The following is a 17,886-nucleotide window of genomic DNA, read 5'->3' as shown; positions in this document are numbered from 1 at the left end:
GTCTAGGATTGTCATAGCTTTTATTCTAAGGAGCAAGCATCTTTTAATTTCATGGCTGCAGTCACCATCCACACTGATTTTGGAGCCCAAGAAAATAAAGTCTGTCACTGTTTCCATTGTTTCCCCATCTATTTGCCATGAAGTCATGGGACCAGATGCCATGATCTTAGTTTTCTGAATGTTGACTTTTAAGGCAGCTTTTTCACTCTCTTTCACCATCATCAAGAGGCTCTTCAGTTCCTCTTCACTTTCCACCATTAGGGTGGTGTCATCTACATATCCAAGGTTATTGATATTTCTCCTGGCAATCTTGATTCCAGCTTGAGCTTCATCCAGTCCAGCGTTTCACAAGATGTACAAACAGGCTGACAATATATAAACAGGCTGACAATATACAGCCTTGACATACTCCTTTCCCAATTTGGAACCAGTCTGTTCCATGTCCAGTTCTAACTGTTGCTTCTTGAGATGCATACATTTTCTCAGGAGGCAGGTAAGGTGCTCTGGTATTCCTATCTCTTTAAGAATTTTCTAGCTTGTTGTGATCCATACAATCAAAGGCTTTAGCATAGTCCATGAAGCAGAAGTAGATGTTTTTCCAGAATTCCCTTGTGTTTTCTATGAATCAGCTGATGCTCTAAATTTGATCTCTGCTCCCTCTGCCTTTTCTAAATACAGCTTTTACCTTTGGAAGTTATCAGTTCACGTACTGTTGAAACCTAGCTTGAAAAATTTTGAGCATTACCTTGCTAGCATGTGAAATGAGTATAATTGTGCAGTAGTTTGAACATTCTTTGGCATGGCCCTTCTTTGGGATTGGAATGAAAACTGACCTTTTCCAGTCCCATGGCCACTGCTGAGTTTTCCAAATTTGCTGGCATATTGAGTGCAGCACTTTAACAGCATCATCCTTCAAAATCTGAAATAGCTTAGCTGGAATTCCACCACCTCCACTAGCTTTGTTTGAGGTCCAAAAGTGTTTCAGGAAAACAGGAAATTAGAATTGATTAGATAGCCTGATTGGATTTGAAAGTAGTGCTAATTCTATTAGTATTCAGAAAAGGAGATGCTAGTATTTCATGACACAAAATGCAAACCAATCAAATCACAACCAGTAGGCATCTACAACGAAGTGCCTCCTGAACGCAAGGCTTTGTGGTCTGGGTAGCTGCTACTACAGATTATTTAGGCAGTAATGATGAACCCAAGAACTATGGAATGGGATGACTTCTAACTGTGTTCTCAGTTCAGTCACTCAGTCATATGTGACTCTTTGTGACCCCCATGGACTGCAGCATGCCAGGCTTCCCTGTCCATCACCAACTCCTGGAGCTTATGTCAAACTTATGTCCATCGAGCTGGTGATGCCATCCAACCATGTCATCTCCCCTTCTTCTCCTGCCTTCAATCTTTCTCAGCCTCAGGGTCTTCTCCAAGGAGTCAGTTCTTCGCATCAGGTGGCCAAAATATTGGAGCTTCAGCTTCAGCATCAGTCCTTCCAATGAATATTCAGGACTGATTTCTTTTAGTTTTGACTGGTTGGATTTCCTTACAATCCAAGGGACTCTCAAGAGTCTTCTCCAATACCACAATTCAAAAGCATCAATTCTCTGGCGCTCAGCTTTCTATATAGTCCAACTCTCACATCCATACATGACTAATGGAAAAACTATAGATGGACTTTTGATCCATCTATAAGTTATAGATCAAAACTTATAGATTTGACTAGATGGACTTTTGTTGGCAAAGTAATGTCTCTTCATTTTAATATGCTGTCTAGGTTGGTCATAACTTTTCTTTCAAGGAGCAAATGTCTTTTAATTTCATGGCTGCAGTCACCAACTGCAGTGATTTTGGGGCTCCAAAAAGTAAATTATCTCACTGTTTCCATTGTTTCCCCATCTATTTGCCATGAAGTGATGGGACCAGATGCCATGATCTTTGTTTTTTGAATGTTGAGTTTCAACCCAGCTTTTTCATGCTCCTCTTTCACTTTCATCAAGAGGCTCTTCAGCTCTTCTTTGCTTTCTGCCATAAGGGTGGTGTCATCTGCATATCTGAGGTTATTGATATTTCTCCCAGCAATCCTGATTCCAGCTTGTGTTTCATCCAGCCCAGCATTTCACATGATGTACTCTGTATATAAGTTAAATAAGCAGGATGACAATATACAGCCCTGATGTACTCCTTTCCCGATTTGGAGCCAGTCTATTGTTCCATGTCCAGTTCTAACTGCTACTTCTTGACCTGCATACAGGTTACTCAAGAGGCAGGTCAGGTGGTCTGGTATTCCCATCTCTTGAAGAATTTTCCACAGTTTGTTGTGACCCACACCATCAAAGGCTTTGGCATAGTCAGTAAAGCAGAAGTAGATATTTTTCTGGAATTCTGTTGGTTTTTCTATGATCTGAGGGATGTTGGCAATTTGATCTCTGGTTCCTCTGCCTTTTCTAAATCCAGCTTGAACATCTGCAAATTCATGGTTCACATACTGTTGAAGCCTCGCTTGGAGAATTTTAAATATTACTTTGCTAGCTTGTGAGATGAGTGCAATTGTGCGGTAGGCAGATCCCATATGCCGAGGGACAATTAGGCCCATGTGCCATAACTATTGAGCCTGCACTCTGGAGCCCGCAAGCCACAACTACTGAGCCCTCGTGCAGCAACTACTGAAGCCCGAGTGCCCCAAAGCCTGTGCTCTACCACAAGAGAAGCCACCACAATGAGACGCTCACACACCATAAAAGTAAAGAGTAGCCTCCTCCCTCCAAAACTAGAAAAAGCCTGTACACAGCAATGACGACCCAGCACAACAAAAAATAATAATTAAAAAAAAAAAATGACAACCCTAAGATTTAAATTGCCAGCTCAAGAAACAGAGGATGGTAAGTTTCTATTATCTCTTGTTGATATAGATCACAGACCAATTGGAACCAGAAGGTTGTTGATGCTGAGTCCCACTTACTTCACCACCTACCAATCAGCAGAATGTCCACAAGCTGATCATGCCCTTTTTGAACCATTATTAAAATAATTTCTCACTACCCTCTCCAGGTTGCAACACACAGTTTTGAGGGCATTAGCCCACTGTGGCCTCCTTCACCTGGCAAAGCAATAAAGCTATTCTTTTCTACTTCACCCAAAACTCCACCTCTGAGACTTAATTCAGTGTCAGGGTACACAGGCCATATTCAGCTTCATATAGCTGAAAATTAGAGTCTTATTCCTATAGGTGTTTGAATTACAATATATAATGAACTCACAGCATTGTCATGTGTCACTTTGGGGAAAGTAAGGGCATTTGTTTGATTAGATGAGATCTCCTAGAATAGAAATGAGGATATTTGGGTGAATTCAGATGATTCTAAGTACCTCACCAATTAGACTTCTTTGTCCTAAAAGCCATCCCTAGTTGATGAACCTGGCCCTGCCTTGCTTCAGCATCCTCAAGTTACTTGCAAGGGAATGTCTATTTTCCTCATGTACCATTCCTACCACCTCTCATTGCTTCCAGACCTACAACTAGAGTTAGATCATAATATAGTCATGTATGGATGTGAGAGTTGGACTATAAAGAAATCTGAGTGCCGAAAAATTGATGCTTTTGAAGTGTGGTATTGGAAAAGACTCTTGAGAGTCCCTTGGACTGCAAGGAGATCCAACCAGTCCATCCTAAAGGAAATCAGTCCTGAATATTCATTGGAAGGACTGATGTTGAAGCTGAAACTCCAATACTTTGGCCACCTGATGCAAAGAACTGACTCACTGGAAAAGACCCTGATTCTGGGAAAGACTGAGGGCAGGAGGAGAAGGGGACGACAGAGGATGAGATGGTTGGATGGCAGATGGACATGAATTTGAGCGAGCTCTGGGAGCTGATGATGGACAGGGAGGCCTGGTGTGCTGCAGTCCATGGGGTCGCAAAGAGTTGGACAGGACTAAGTGACTGAACTGAACTGACGCTCTAAGAATTCAAATATAAGTCTGAACTGGAAGGAGGAAATTGTGAAATTTTGCTAATTTATAACAGCAGAAATTTGGAGAATATGTGTGGGAATGTATTTTAAGGATAGATACTATGCCTTGGAGGAAGGAATGTAATTTTAATTGGGCCACTTATCAGAGATTCTGGATTCAATTACTAGCTTGCCCACTTGAAAGTGGTTCTATTTGCTTGGTTGACTGAAGTCAAGGCTGAAAATTAGCCCATATTAAATGAAGTTGATATGCCAGATATCCTTGGTGTAATGTAAAGGAAGTTCTCCAAAGGCTTAAGGAAATCAAAACATTGGAATACATTTATGATACATGATCCACTCACCTACATCCTAACCATGTCCCCCAGTAGGACCTAGGGGATGTTTTCTTCCACAAGACACTGAAAAATACATTGACAAGAGGAGCCTTATCACTCTTTTTTTTTTTTAATTTTATTTTATTTTTAAACTTTACATAATTGTATTAGTTTTGCAAGCCTTATCACTCTTGGAACATGGTACAGTGGAAGTCTTCAGTAGGCCAGAGATAGGGTTGAGAGATGCTGCCATTGAAGGTAACTTGCTAATTTCAATGAGAATAATGAGATTTTAGAATAGCAGAGAACAAGTGGCAGCACTTAATGACCAGAGATGGGGTGAGCATGGCTAACATGACAGGAACATAGCTAGAGAAGTAATCTGAATGTTCTGACCTGCAGAGAAGTTTGGTGATGGCTAATTATTCTTCAGATGGAAATAGATGAGCAACCTACTAATTCCTACTTGATCTGCATAGCTGAAACAGTTCTACCTGGTGAATAAAGATCTAATTTGAGTTATTATGATGGAGATTCATGGCCTCTGGAAGCCAAATCCAGCCTTTGTACCCCAATACTGAATTAATTCTCAGAGACAGAGTTTTAGGTGATGTGGAAAAGAATAGTTTTATCTCTTTGCCAGGCAAAAGGGGCCACGGTGGGCTAATACCCTCAAAACTGTGTGTCTTGAATGGGTAGTGAGGAGTTTTATAGTAATGATTAAAAGAGGGCATAATGAGTTCATGGACATTCCTCTGACTGGTTGGTGAGGTAAGTGGGAAAGAACATCATCAACCTTCTGGTTTCAACTGGTCTGAGGTCTACGTGTGTGGGCAGCGTACTGTTAACTTCTCCCACCTGGTAGGGGGTTTCAGTATCTGCAAAACAGCTCAAAGATAGTGCTAGTGTATCCTTTGAGGGGGAACCAGGACTCTGCCCCAAGGCTGCACTATTGTTTCTTTTGACTGTCTTGTCTCTGCATCCTTTTCCTTCCCCAATTAGCAAATGTTTGGACCTGCTCCTTGGATCTCAGGGAAGGTCATGGAGGCCAAATGAAGCCTATTTCCTGTAATCAAGAAATGGGGGACACAAAAAGACTTTTGTGCCCAAAAGCCCCACAGGGGCCTGCTTGGTTATCAATTTCACTTATTTGCAGATCTGAGTCAGTTCACACATCCAGAGGCCCTGGAAGGGAAAGCCAGGTCCCCCTTGAAGAAGAATACCATAAGCATGTATTGTAGATTTTCTCCCTAGCTTTCCTCTTTCTTTATAGCCAGAAGGGCCTTTGGTCATTTACCTGGGTAGCCATGCACTAGGAAATTGGAAACATAACAGGGAAGAACTAATTCTGACTCCATGTTGGATCTGTTTATTTGACTTTAACCTTTGCTTTTCATTGCTTTTGTTATTATAATCATACGTAATGGCCTGCCTCAGGGAACCCTGCCCCTCTGCCTGAATGTTAAAGTGGCTTTGTTCAGCTCACAGGGAGACAATCTGACCCTGCCAACCTGTGAGTGGCTGAAGAAAAGATGAACACATCCCCTCCTATTTTGCAAGATAAATGGCCTTTTTACTTTATTTCCTCACCTTCTCTCCCTCTCTGTTCTATAAAAGAAACTAGTATCCAGACTCCAATAAGATGCTTTTTTTTGGAGACACTACTCTGCCAGCTTTCCAAATAAAGTCATTATTCCTTGCCTCAGCACCTCGTCTCCTGATTCATTGGCCTGTCATGTTGCAAGCAGAGTGAGCTTGGACTCAGCAACAAAAACACTCACACTTTTCAGTGTTTTGAACACTGATTATAAATTCACATTCATCCAAGACCAATGTGGGGGTGGGGTGGGGGGAGAGTTTACAACACAATGGTCATTGATTGGTCAGAGTCAGGGCTTAGGGAGTCCAGAAATAAAATTTTATCCTAAATCCATCTACAATGGATCCAGTAGATCTGCAAATATATCATATGATTCTTAGTTTATGAATGAATATTTGAAGCAGTAATACTCAACAACTGGCAGACCTACCACATTTGCTCCCTGACCAGTGTAGTAAGGGCTATTTATAGTAGAAATGGCCAAGTAGAATTCACTGTATCTGTCAGTACCGCACCCCCAGGGAAATCACACAGCTGAGTGCCCACCAAATATCTGAAGGATGTATGTATGTATGTATGGGAGGTGATTTCTATTACATCCTCATTTAATTTGCCTGTTTGGCTTGTGCAAAAAGCATGCAGGTCTTGGAGAATGATGGTTGATAATCAAAATTTAATAATGTCAAACATGACTTTTAAAAAAGCTAGATAAATCATAAGAAACTGCAGAACATTGGCAACACCAAGATCTTAAAAGCAGCCATAAAGAAAAGACATTACTCTCAAAGGAAGACAAGTAGAATTAGAGAATAGGAAATCTACTGCTTGGCACTTTTGGGATGGGGGAAAAATTGTAGTTCTGATGACAGAAATGGATGCTGCAGTAAAATGTGAGATTAAGGATTAAATGCCCTTCTGCCAGTGAGTGTAAGCCTAGGAATGTGGCTACCAGGATAATTTGTTAGCCTGGCCTCAAGGGAGATGGTGCTACAGGGCTCCCAGGGTCACATGTATCAACCTTACCTTAGATAGCCAGTGAAACGGATTCTGGCTGGCAAAAGGAGAAAAAGACTTTATTGAACTGTTGGGCTCACAGATGTGTTAGGGGAATTGCTGACTGAAACCACCCACCCTGGCCAGGGACCACAGTAACCATCTGCATGAATTACTTTACAACAGGAGAGCCTGGTAAGGAACATGGAACTAACAAGCCACCACCAATTGGAAGAATTCAGAAAAGGTCAAAAGGAGAGAAGAGATGCTAGTTCATATGTCCTACCAACTTCCAAGAGTCCTTCTCCTTTGAATCCATCTTGGTTGAGTGATATGCCACCATCAAGGACCCTGAGACAGAATGACTGGCCAGTGAAAACTCAGAAACTAACCCTATCACCATAAATTTGAGCCTGTGAGCCATGTAGTAGAGTTCTCCTGGGTTCCCTTACTCTGCTGCTCTTTCCCTGGGTGCTCCTTCTCAATAAAGTTTTTGCTTTGTCAGCATGTGTGTCTCCTTGGATAATTCATTTCCAAGGTCAGACAAGAGCCCATTCTTGGGCCCTGCAAGAGATGCACTAAGAAGCTCCTCTCCCTCAAAAAGGGGGGATAAAGTCTGTGCATCCATAAGCACTTGAAGTCCTACTTCAGAACCAGAGTGTTGATGTGAAGATGCCACTACTGCCACCAGAATGTCTTCTCTACTTTCTCTCCTGCTCTGCTATAGATTGAGAAATTCAAGCAGAAGCATGTCATTAACCAATTCTTTATCACATGACTACAAGGGGCAGGGATTTGGGGACAGCAAACATCTGGTCTTTAATACGTTGGGGAAAACCCTGATGATAAGTGGTTATTAGGAATGGGGAGAGAATGTGACTATGAAAAGACAGACTGTTTCAGGGAGTTTTGGGGGTGATGGAATTCTAATTGTGTTCTGCATTCTAATTGTGGTGATGGTTACAGGAACACATACCTGTTAAAAATTCACATAAGTGGGACTTCCCTGATGGTACAGCAGATAGGAATCTGCCTGCCAATGCAGGGGACACAGGTTCAATCTCTGGTCCAGGAAGATCCCACATGCCACAGAGCAACCAAGCCTGTCGTGTGCCATAGCTACTGAGCCCACGAGCCGCAACTACTGAACCCATGTGCTGCAACTACTGAACCTGTGCGCCTAGAGCCTACCCTCCACAAAAAGAGAAGCCACCATAATGAGAAGCCTGTGCAGCACAACAAAGAGTAGCTGCTGCTCGCTGCAACTAGAGAAAAGCCTGTGTGGAGCAACAAAGACCCTGCACCACCAAAAAAAAAAAATCATAGAGGTGTACATTAAAAAAAAGCTAATTTATTGCATGATAATTAAAAAAATAAAATAAAATAAAATAACACACAACTATGGTTGCATTGTAGGAATGAGGACTACTGTACCTATCCATAGTTTCTGCCTTTCTTTTTTAGGTACATAATTATATACAGGAGGCAGTGATCAAGACCATCCCCAAGAAAAAGAAATGCAAAAAGGCAAAATGGTTGTCTGAGGAAGCCTTACAAATAGATGAGAAAAGTAGAGAAGTGAAAGGCAAAGGAGAAAAGGAAAGATATACCCATTTGAATGCAGAGTTCCAAAGAATAGCAAGGAGAGATAAGAAAGCCTTCCTCAGTGATCAATGCAAAGAAATAGAGGAAAACAATAGAATGGGAAAGACTAGAGATCTCTTCAAGAAAATTAGAGACACCAAGGGAACATTTCATGCAAAGATGGACATAATAAATGACAGAAATTGTATGGACCTAACAGAAGCAGAAGATACTAAGAAGAGGTGGCAAGAATACACAGAAGAACTACACAAAAAAGATCTTTATGACCCAGATAACCACGATGGTGTGATCACTCACCTAAGCCAGACATCCTGGACTGCAAAGTCAAGAGGGATTTAGGAAGCATCACTATGAACAAAGCTAGTGGAGGTGATGGAATTCCAATTGAGCTATTTCAAATCCTAAAACATGATGCCGTGAAAGTGCTGCACTCAATATGTCAGCAAATTTGGAAAACTCAGCAGTGGCCACAGGACTGGGAAAGGTCAGTTTTCATTCCAATCCCAAAGAAAGGCAATGCCTAAGAATGGCAATGCCAAAGAATGTTCAAACTACCGCACGACTGCACTCATCTCACATGCTAGCAAATGCTCAAACTCTTCAAGCTAGGCTTCAAAAGTCCATGAACCGAGAACTTTCAGGTGTTCAAGCTGGATTTAGAAAAGGCAGAGGACCCAGAGATCAAATTGCCAACATACATTGGATCATGGAAAAAGCAAGAGAATTCCAGAAAAACATCTACTTCTGCTTACTGACTATGCCAAAGCCTTTGATGGTGTGGGTCACAACAAACTGTGGAAAATTCTGAAAGAGATGGGAATACCAGACCACCTGACTTGCCTCCTGAGAAATCTGTATGCAGGTCAAGAAGCAACAGTTAGACCCAGACATAGGACAAAAGATTGGTTCCAAATCGGGAAAGGAGTACATCAAGGCTGTATACTGTCACCCTGCTTATTTAACTTATATACAGAGTATGTCATGAGAAATGCTGGGCTAGATGAAGCACAAGCTGGAATCAAGATTGCTGGGAGAAATATCAATAAACTCAGATACACAGATGACACCACCCTTATGGCAGAAAGCAAAGAACTAAAAAGCCTCCTGATGAAGGTGAAAGAGGAGAGTGAAAAAGCTGCCTTGAAATTCAACATTCAGAAAACTAAGGTCATGACATCTGGTCCCATCACTTCATGGCAAATAGATGGGGGGAAGATGGAAACAGTGAGACTTTATTTTGGGGGGCTCCAAAATCACTGCAGATGGTGATTGTAGCCATGAAAGGCGCCTGCTCCTTGGAAAAAAAGCTGTGACCAACCCAGACAGTATATTAAAAAGCAGAGACACTACTTTTCTGATAAAGGTCCATCTAGTCAAAGCTATGGTTTTTCCAGTAGTCATGTATGGATGTGAAAGTTGGACTATAAAGAATGCTGAGCACTGAAGAATTGATGCTTTTGAACTGTGGTGTTGGAGAAGACTCTTGAGAGTCCCTTGGACTGCAAGGAGATCCAACCAGTCCATCCTAAAGGAAATCAGTCCTGGGTGTTTATTGGAAGGACTGATGCTGAAGCTGAAACTCCAATACTTTGGCCACCTGATATGAAGAACTGACTCATTGGAAAAGACCCTGATGCTGGGAAAGACTGAAGGCAGGAGGAGAAGGGGACGACAGAGGATGAGATGGTTGGATGGCATCACTGACTCAATGGACATGCGTTTGAGCAAGCTGCAGGAGTTGGTGACGGACAGGGAAGCCTGGCGAGCTGCACTCCATGGGGTCGCAAAGAGTCTGATATAACTGAGTGACTGAACTGAATTATATACTTAAATTTCTTTCCCTACTTCTCTACTTTATATGAGGTGAGTTGATGGTAGTTAACTATTTGTAGTTCACATGTAAGATGGGATGGAGATTGAATTAAGACTAAAAACTTGGATTTTCCCTTAGGAGAGAGGATTAGTGCATTTTTTTGCTATGAGGATTTCTGTTGTGACAGTCAGAAGCATACCACTGATGCTATTAGCTCTTCTGCAGAAGTATGAGAAGGGTATGGCTGTGTGGGAAAAGAGGTGGGTAACATAGATTCTTGTGGTGAACAGACTCCACAGTGCACTCCCTGTGGCATAGAACCTTTGCCTCCTGATGTTCATGTGTAATCTTCCCCCCTTTAAAGTGGACAGAACCTGTGACTTACCTTCAATTAACCAACAGAATATGGCAAAGGGGATATGTCACACTGTGAGATCATGTGACATTATATAAGACACTGTCTTGCTAGCAGACTTGCTTCAGAGACTCTCCTTGCTGGATTGATGAAGTAAGTGGCCATCTGAGTGAAGCCCACATGGCAAGGTCAGGAAGCCTGAAGAAGCAGTTTCTGGGAACTGAGTAAAGCCTCTAGGAGCTGGGGTGGCTTCCAGTCAACCACCTGCAAGAAGCTGGGGCCTCCAGACCTATAACCGTATGGAAATAACTCCTGTCAACAGCCTGAGTTAGGCTGGAAGTGGATTCTTCCCCAGTTAAGCCTCTACAATAAGAACCACCTTGGAAAAAACCTTGGTTTTGCAGCTTGTCAGATCCTAAGCAGAGAACCCAGCTAAGCTGAGCCTGGAGTCCTGACTCATTGCAATGGTGAAATAATGTGTATTGAGATAATTTGTTACCCAGCAAGAGAAAGCAAACACAGTGCTCAGTGTCCATTCCAGCCTCTTAGTGTGCCTTTCTCTACTGTCGGGGCTAAGAAACTAAGGACATTTCCCAGATTCCCTCACAACCAGAACTCTGGACATTAAAGGGCAGTCAGATACACACATGAGACAACTGGCAGAAGGGAGGTGGAGGCTACACTTCTGCCGTTTCTGCTGGTAAACATGGTTGTGCAGCTGTTTGGTTGTCCTACTGCAATTTAGTCACTAGCTTGTGGGTGCTGAGAGGCAGGATGCTTGGCATCCATTTCACTGGTGTAAATAGTAGTAGGTGGAGTGTGGTTCTGGGGACAGGAGCCATACAGCTGGCTTTTCATCATGGAGTAGGAAGTGGCAGTTTCCTAATCGGAGAAGAATTAGCAACTCCCTTGGTGACCTGATGCTGTGGTATAGCTTTGGAAGTTGTTCTTGAATGCTCAATTTAGAGGCAGTCCTCCTGATAATTCTATAAGTGACTTAATGTCTGGTAATAAATCTTTTCCTGCCTAAACTAATTAGAGTGAATTCTGTTCTCTGCAACTGAGCCTTAACTAATATAGGAGGGAAGTCCTCAAGTGATAGAGTTAAATATAAATATATCATAGTAAATAATAATAAGATCTCTAAGTAAGCCATTTTCATATTTATTTAATAGATTTATAACATTTATTTTTATAAAGACAAGTAAAGCCCACCTTATAACACCTAATTTAATGTATAAGGTACAATGCACTGGTTCAGTGTGACACAACTACGTAAGAAAAACCCACTTGTTCAACAAGGTAGTGACTACAAAACTATGTGTTCTGTTTATTTCTCCTGCAGACTCAGAAAATAAATGTTTGTCTTTTTAACTTGCATTTATAATCTTTTTGCAACTCAAAAATCTCTTTAGGTACTCAATTTAACTAATCTAGGCTAAAATACAATACTAAGTAATCTTCAATATTCTGATTTTAAAACATATCAAATATCAATAACATATGCTCTTAAGAAAGTATCTTTTTATAAATACAACTGACAAAATATTGAACAATGTGCAACAGTGCATTTGAATATAAGCATAGAGCCTTGTGTCTTATAGAGCTACTATGGTATAACAATCATTGCTTAAAAGCAGATGTGTGATAGTTCACATACAAACTATTAACTGAACTCTAAAATTTGGACACATTTCAGGCAAATCATTTCTGAGAAAAGGCACAGATGTTTATTTAGCAATTATCTCTTTAAGTGGTAATTTCCTTGGAAAGACAAAGCTGACAAAATCATTTTAAAGACATTACTAGTAAATGTTTGGCCAAGTCCAATTTACAAAAATTTTCAAGGGGTCAACTTGAAAATTCTTGAATCTCTCTGAAAATAACATATTTTGTGGTGATGAAACCCTCTGGATTAAGCCTTGTTCACAGTGGATTCTTGCCAAAAGCTGATTATACCAATTCTTTTGGTATAATCAGGGAGACTTCTTGGGTCATTCTTAAAGGATGTCTGCCTTCTCATGGTTTCAAATCTGAAAAGTCAAAAGGCTTAAAGCCAAAGTCTTTTGTGAAGAAACAAGTTCCAATGGATGCATTCTCCTCAGTTTTCCAAATCAATTGATTTATAAATTGCTTTTATCAGAAACAACACAGAATATCAGACAGCTATGTTTTTTTCTCTTTAAAGTGCTAACAAAGCCCATTATCTCTAAATGAACTTTCACTGTAATGACTGAAATATAAGCAGCATAAAGTATACAGAAATTACACATTTAAATTAGATAAATTACAGCTTTTTAGATAGATGCCAAAATTCTATACATTATCTTAACAATCCTTATGCACAAGTACAGGCATACCTTGGATGTTGCAGGTTTGGTTCCAGATCACTGGGATAGAAGCAAATATTGCAATAAAGCGAATCACATGAATTTTTTGGTTTCCCAGGGCATACAAGAGTTATGTTTACACTATAGTGTAGTCTATTAAGTGTACAATAATAGCATTATGTATAAAAAAGGAACAAACTTTAATTAAAACTATTTTACCACTTAAAAATGCTAGCCATCATATGAGCCTTCAGTGAGTTGCATTAATGACATTAAAGATCACTCATCACGGATCACCATGACAAACATAATAATAACGAAAAAGTCCCAAATACTGTGAGAATCACCGAAATATGACAGAGACACAGTGAGCAAATGCTGTTGGAAAAATGGCACTGATTAGACTCGCTCAATGCAGTGTTGCCACAAGCCTTCATTTTCAATAAGCTGTAGTATCTGTGGGAATTTTCTGGTGGTCCAGTGGTTAGGACTCTGCACTTTTACTGCCAAGGGCCCGGGTTCAATCCCTGTAGGGAACTACCATCCTGTAAGCCTGGATCCCACAAGCCTACCAGTCACAAATCACGTGGTGGCCAAAAAAAAAAAAAAAAAAAAAGACAACTGTAGTATCTGTGGAGCACAATCAAGCAAAGTACAATAAAACAAGGTATGCTTGTATACTTTATGAACTTGTCAGACTAATACAATAATTCAATCTATCTATTATAACTTAAAATATGACTGGTGAAAATCCAAAATCTAAAATTAGAACCAAACTACTCTGAGAAAAATACCACAAAGAGCAGTGCTTGGAATTTCAAGTAACTTCTCAATCCAATGAGAGACGTGTACACAGTTAACTGTACATTTATTTACCCTTCTGAATTGGCTCATTTTAACCAGCTCAAATCCAAATCCAATATCATTTTTCCTCATATCAGCCCAGTATTTGAATTTTTTATTTTTGTTAATAACAGAGCTGGAAGTGTATCATAGCTTCTGAACTGCTCAGGTTAGGGAGAAGGTAGAATTTACTTAAAAAACAACAACAACTACGTAATACTAGAAGACTGAATGAGATTAACTTTAAGAAGTTAATATTATTTCAGTTAGACAACTTGAAAATGAGGTTCCCATACAGTAATCTTCTAGATAATTAAGGCTACAGATCTAAGAGTTTGATTTTCTAAAGCACTGTAATAGGACTGAGGCAATTTGGAAAGTAAGATTTATCATTATGGCATGTCAGCATCACTAATACTCAAACATAACACCACATTTTCAAAAATCATCACTAATTCATATGTAAATAGCAGCACAAACTAGTTATTTGCTTACTAAAAGTGATATGGTGGTGCCCTCTGGTGGTGACATTTAGCATACTCTCCCTGATACTGCATGTCTTGCGAAATATAAAAAGTATATTCGAATTATAGAATATCAAAATTAGATATTACCCCAAAGGAATAAATCATTGTGCTTACAATATCTTCTTTTTAACCTTCAAACACATTGGTAACAAGATAAATCCCTGATCCCTATTTCCAGGAATCAAGCTGATGGTTATAAGAATCTTGGTAAAATGCCTGTTAAGAGCTTTATTTCTTGGTTCTACAACTTAACTGAGAGGTTTTCGCATTTTCTAGTTTGGCTTTTAGATCTATGGATTTCTCAAAAAACTTCACCAATGCCGGTTCATTCAACAAAGAGGCAAGAATCTGTTCAAACGCAAATGACCACTGAGGTTCTTCCCTGGGCGAGGAGGGTTCTTTCTCCAAGGGTTTCTCTGCCTGCCCCTCACTGGGTACTCCAGAAACACAGACTGCAGCACCAGACAGCCCTTTCATTGCCGATGTAGGGCTATGGAGTTTCCTTCCAACTTCTTCCATCCTGAGCAAAAGGCTGGTTACAACAGCAATGGCTTGATATAATGACTCTTCTTCAGGGTCCCCATGAAATAAGTTATATAGTGTCTTTGAAAACTGAATAAATTGTGACTAGAAGACACAAGTTAGAAATATCACATTTGATATTAGACTTAGCAAATATATAAAGAGAACTTAGGAGTGAATAGTCTTCTATTTAGAATCTGCACCACATAACCCTCACCATAGAAGTTTTAAGAACTGATGATCAATCCCCAAGTAAATTTTGGTTCTAGAAAAATGGGTATGAATTATGAAAGAAAATTCCACTTAAGTTTTCTTATCTGTTGCCTAATAACAGTAAATTTTATATATATATATATATATATGTATATATGTATGTATATAGTGTGTAGCATTAGTCACTCAGTCATGTCTGACTCTTTGTGACCTCATGGACTATAGCCCGCCAGTCGTGTGATTTTCCAGGCAAGAATACTGGAGTGGGTTGCCATTCCCTTCTCCAGGGGATCTTCCTGACCTTGGGATTGAACTCCAGTCTCCTGCACTGCAAGCAGATTCTTTACCATCTGAGCCACCAGGGAAGCCCCCCAAACAACATATATGTACATATTTTATATATACAATAATTCCTGGACAGTATCTGCCAGCATTCCTTCAATGTTAGGTGATACTTTTAATTAGGCAAAGTCCCATATTTGCCTACATACAAATAATTCATTCATTAATCAATCTTAATGAACAGACTAGGATGACTTAAATTTAAGGAAGAATGTTTTGGAACCAGTTCAGTAATACAAGGAGGTCATGTGGACATGTTTCTTTTTAAAGGCTAAGGAGGGGCCCTAGTAAAGAAATAAACTGGATTGTTTGCTAACTGTCCCTAGACAATCCATAGACATTCCTAGAAGATTCTTGCCAATATAAAAAAATTTTTCTAACACAAAAGTCCTATAAGTCAATCATCCTACTAGAAAAGTTAATCTGTAAATAAAAAGTAAATAAAAAAGATATACTTTAGGTGGGGGCTGCACTGTAAGGCATGCAGGATCTTAGTTCCCCAACAAGGGATCCAACCTATGCCCCCTGCAGTGGAAGCATGGATTCTTCACTACTGGACTGCCAGGGAAAGGGGAAGTAAAAGTAGCTCAGTCATGTCTGACTCTCTGCCACCCCATGGACTAAACAGTCCATAGAATTCTCCAGGCCAGAATACTGGAGTGGGTAGCCTTTCCCTTCTCCAGGGGATCTTCCCAACCCAGGATTGAACCCAGGTCTCTCGCATTGCAGGCAGAGTCTTTCCCAGTTGAGCCACAAGGGAAATCCAAGATACTGGAGTGGGTAGCCTATCCCTTCTCCAGCGGATCTTCCTGACCTAGGAATTGAACCAGGGTCTCCTGCATTGCAGGCGGATTCTTTACCAACTGAGCTATCAGGGAAGCCCCAGGACTGTCAGGGAAGTCCCCCTAAAAGATACACTTTATAAAAATTTATTGTACCAAACTTTAAGCTTTATTTTTCTTTCTTTCTTAGTCTGTAACACTGTTTATTAAAATTTTAGTATTAATATATTGATTAATTTTAAGAAGTACTTATTACCTATTCCACTGAGAAAAATGAAGTTATTTCATATTTCTCATTTTGGTTAAGTTCTGAGAATCCTCAGTATGTGTACCAAAAGAATTTATTTAAAAAACATAAGAACATACAATGACTGAATAGTGTGCAAGCAAGAGATGGATTTATAACTGTGTCAATAGGGAATTCCCTGATGTCCAGAGCTTAAGACTCTGTGCTTCCACAGCAAAGAGTGCGGGTTTGATCCCTGGTCCAGGAACTAAGATCCCACATGTTACATGGCATGGCCAAAAAAAAAGTTGTGTTAACAGTAGTCATTAGTACTATCTGAGCAGATTCAAGATGATTAGGAACCAGGGTATAACCTATTTTAGTTATTTCTTATTCCTATTACCTAGTATTGGGCATGTCATCTAGTAGTCACTAAAAAATGTCTACTGAATAAATGAACATTTCTAATAAAGATAGAAGTAGAAAACACTGAAATATATGTTATACACACATCTTTTCTATAGGTACAAATGTCACAGCAGAGGACTGTACTGAAACTCTAGATGCATTTAAGTGTTTAAAGTAGAAAATCATTTTAAAATTTACTCCCACTCTTCTATACTCATCTGAAACTTACAGAGATGATGCAGAGATTATTTTTGTAATAGCATGTTAGCTATTTTAGATTTGGAAACACCCACATTCATTTTAATAAAACACATAAGAAAACCAGAATTTATGAACTGAATACCTGATTCATTCTTGGTAAATCCTTAATGTTTTCTTCTTTTTTTAGAAGTTCATCTTGCCATTGACTTAGATACGCTTGAATATTGACTTTTTCTTTTTCTAAATGAGGGGAATAAAATCATTTCATAATGAACAGCCCACTATATTTTCCCAAATCCTCAAAAGAACAATTATTACTGAAAGATATTTCATTGAGATATAAGATTCCACTTTTTTCTCCAGAAATTGATCTGACTATACCTTTTCTTTCACTTACTGACTCTCAAAATATTCTCCATTTCCATTAAACTAAAATTTTTACTTTGAAAAGGTTGGGGACTAGAGAAGATGTAAGGTGAGGGGAAGAAGAATGCCTTTTAAATTAAACAGTACACCCTGACTTGGTGATGTAAATTTCATGTAGATGTTCTCATGTATACCACTAAGTTTAAAATAGCTTCTATATGATGTTCTTAATATGCAGTGGTCTATGGTGACTCTTTCAAAAATTCAAAACAGTACTTATTCATTCATTCCTTTGAAGAGTTTAATCACAATGATGTTATTGTGACTTTATTAATAATTATTTAGATCTCTTGGAAAACTAGGATATACTGAACAACCTGGTGAAGTGGTCATATCTAAGCAGATCTTCAAAAATTATTTTTTAGCTGTTACTCAAAAACATAAAAAGAATGATTGACTTTTGTAG

General features: G+C 39.6%; 1 protein-coding gene across 1 annotated transcript in view; it reads right to left on the bottom strand.

Annotated features, from left to right (window-relative positions):
• Positions 1-11,808: 11,808 nt before the first annotated feature.
• Positions 11,809-17,886, bottom strand: part of TBC1D8B (TBC1 domain family member 8B) — a 77,734-nt gene continuing 71,656 nt past the window's right edge. The window contains exons 20-21 of the mRNA XM_019955442.2: positions 17,197-17,294; positions 11,809-14,987 (exon numbers count right to left, since the gene is read on the bottom strand). Coding sequence (XP_019811001.2) covers positions 14,589-14,987; positions 17,197-17,294 — 497 coding nt within the window. The 3' untranslated portion in view covers positions 11,809-14,588. The remainder of the gene's footprint in view (positions 14,988-17,196; positions 17,295-17,886) is intronic.

This window comes from Bos indicus, chromosome X, assembly GCF_029378745.1.
Source record: "Bos indicus isolate NIAB-ARS_2022 breed Sahiwal x Tharparkar chromosome X, NIAB-ARS_B.indTharparkar_mat_pri_1.0, whole genome shotgun sequence".
In the NCBI taxonomy this organism is placed as follows: Eukaryota; Metazoa; Chordata; class Mammalia; order Artiodactyla; family Bovidae; genus Bos; species Bos indicus.
This window is presented reverse-complemented; position numbering and strand designations above follow the sequence as displayed.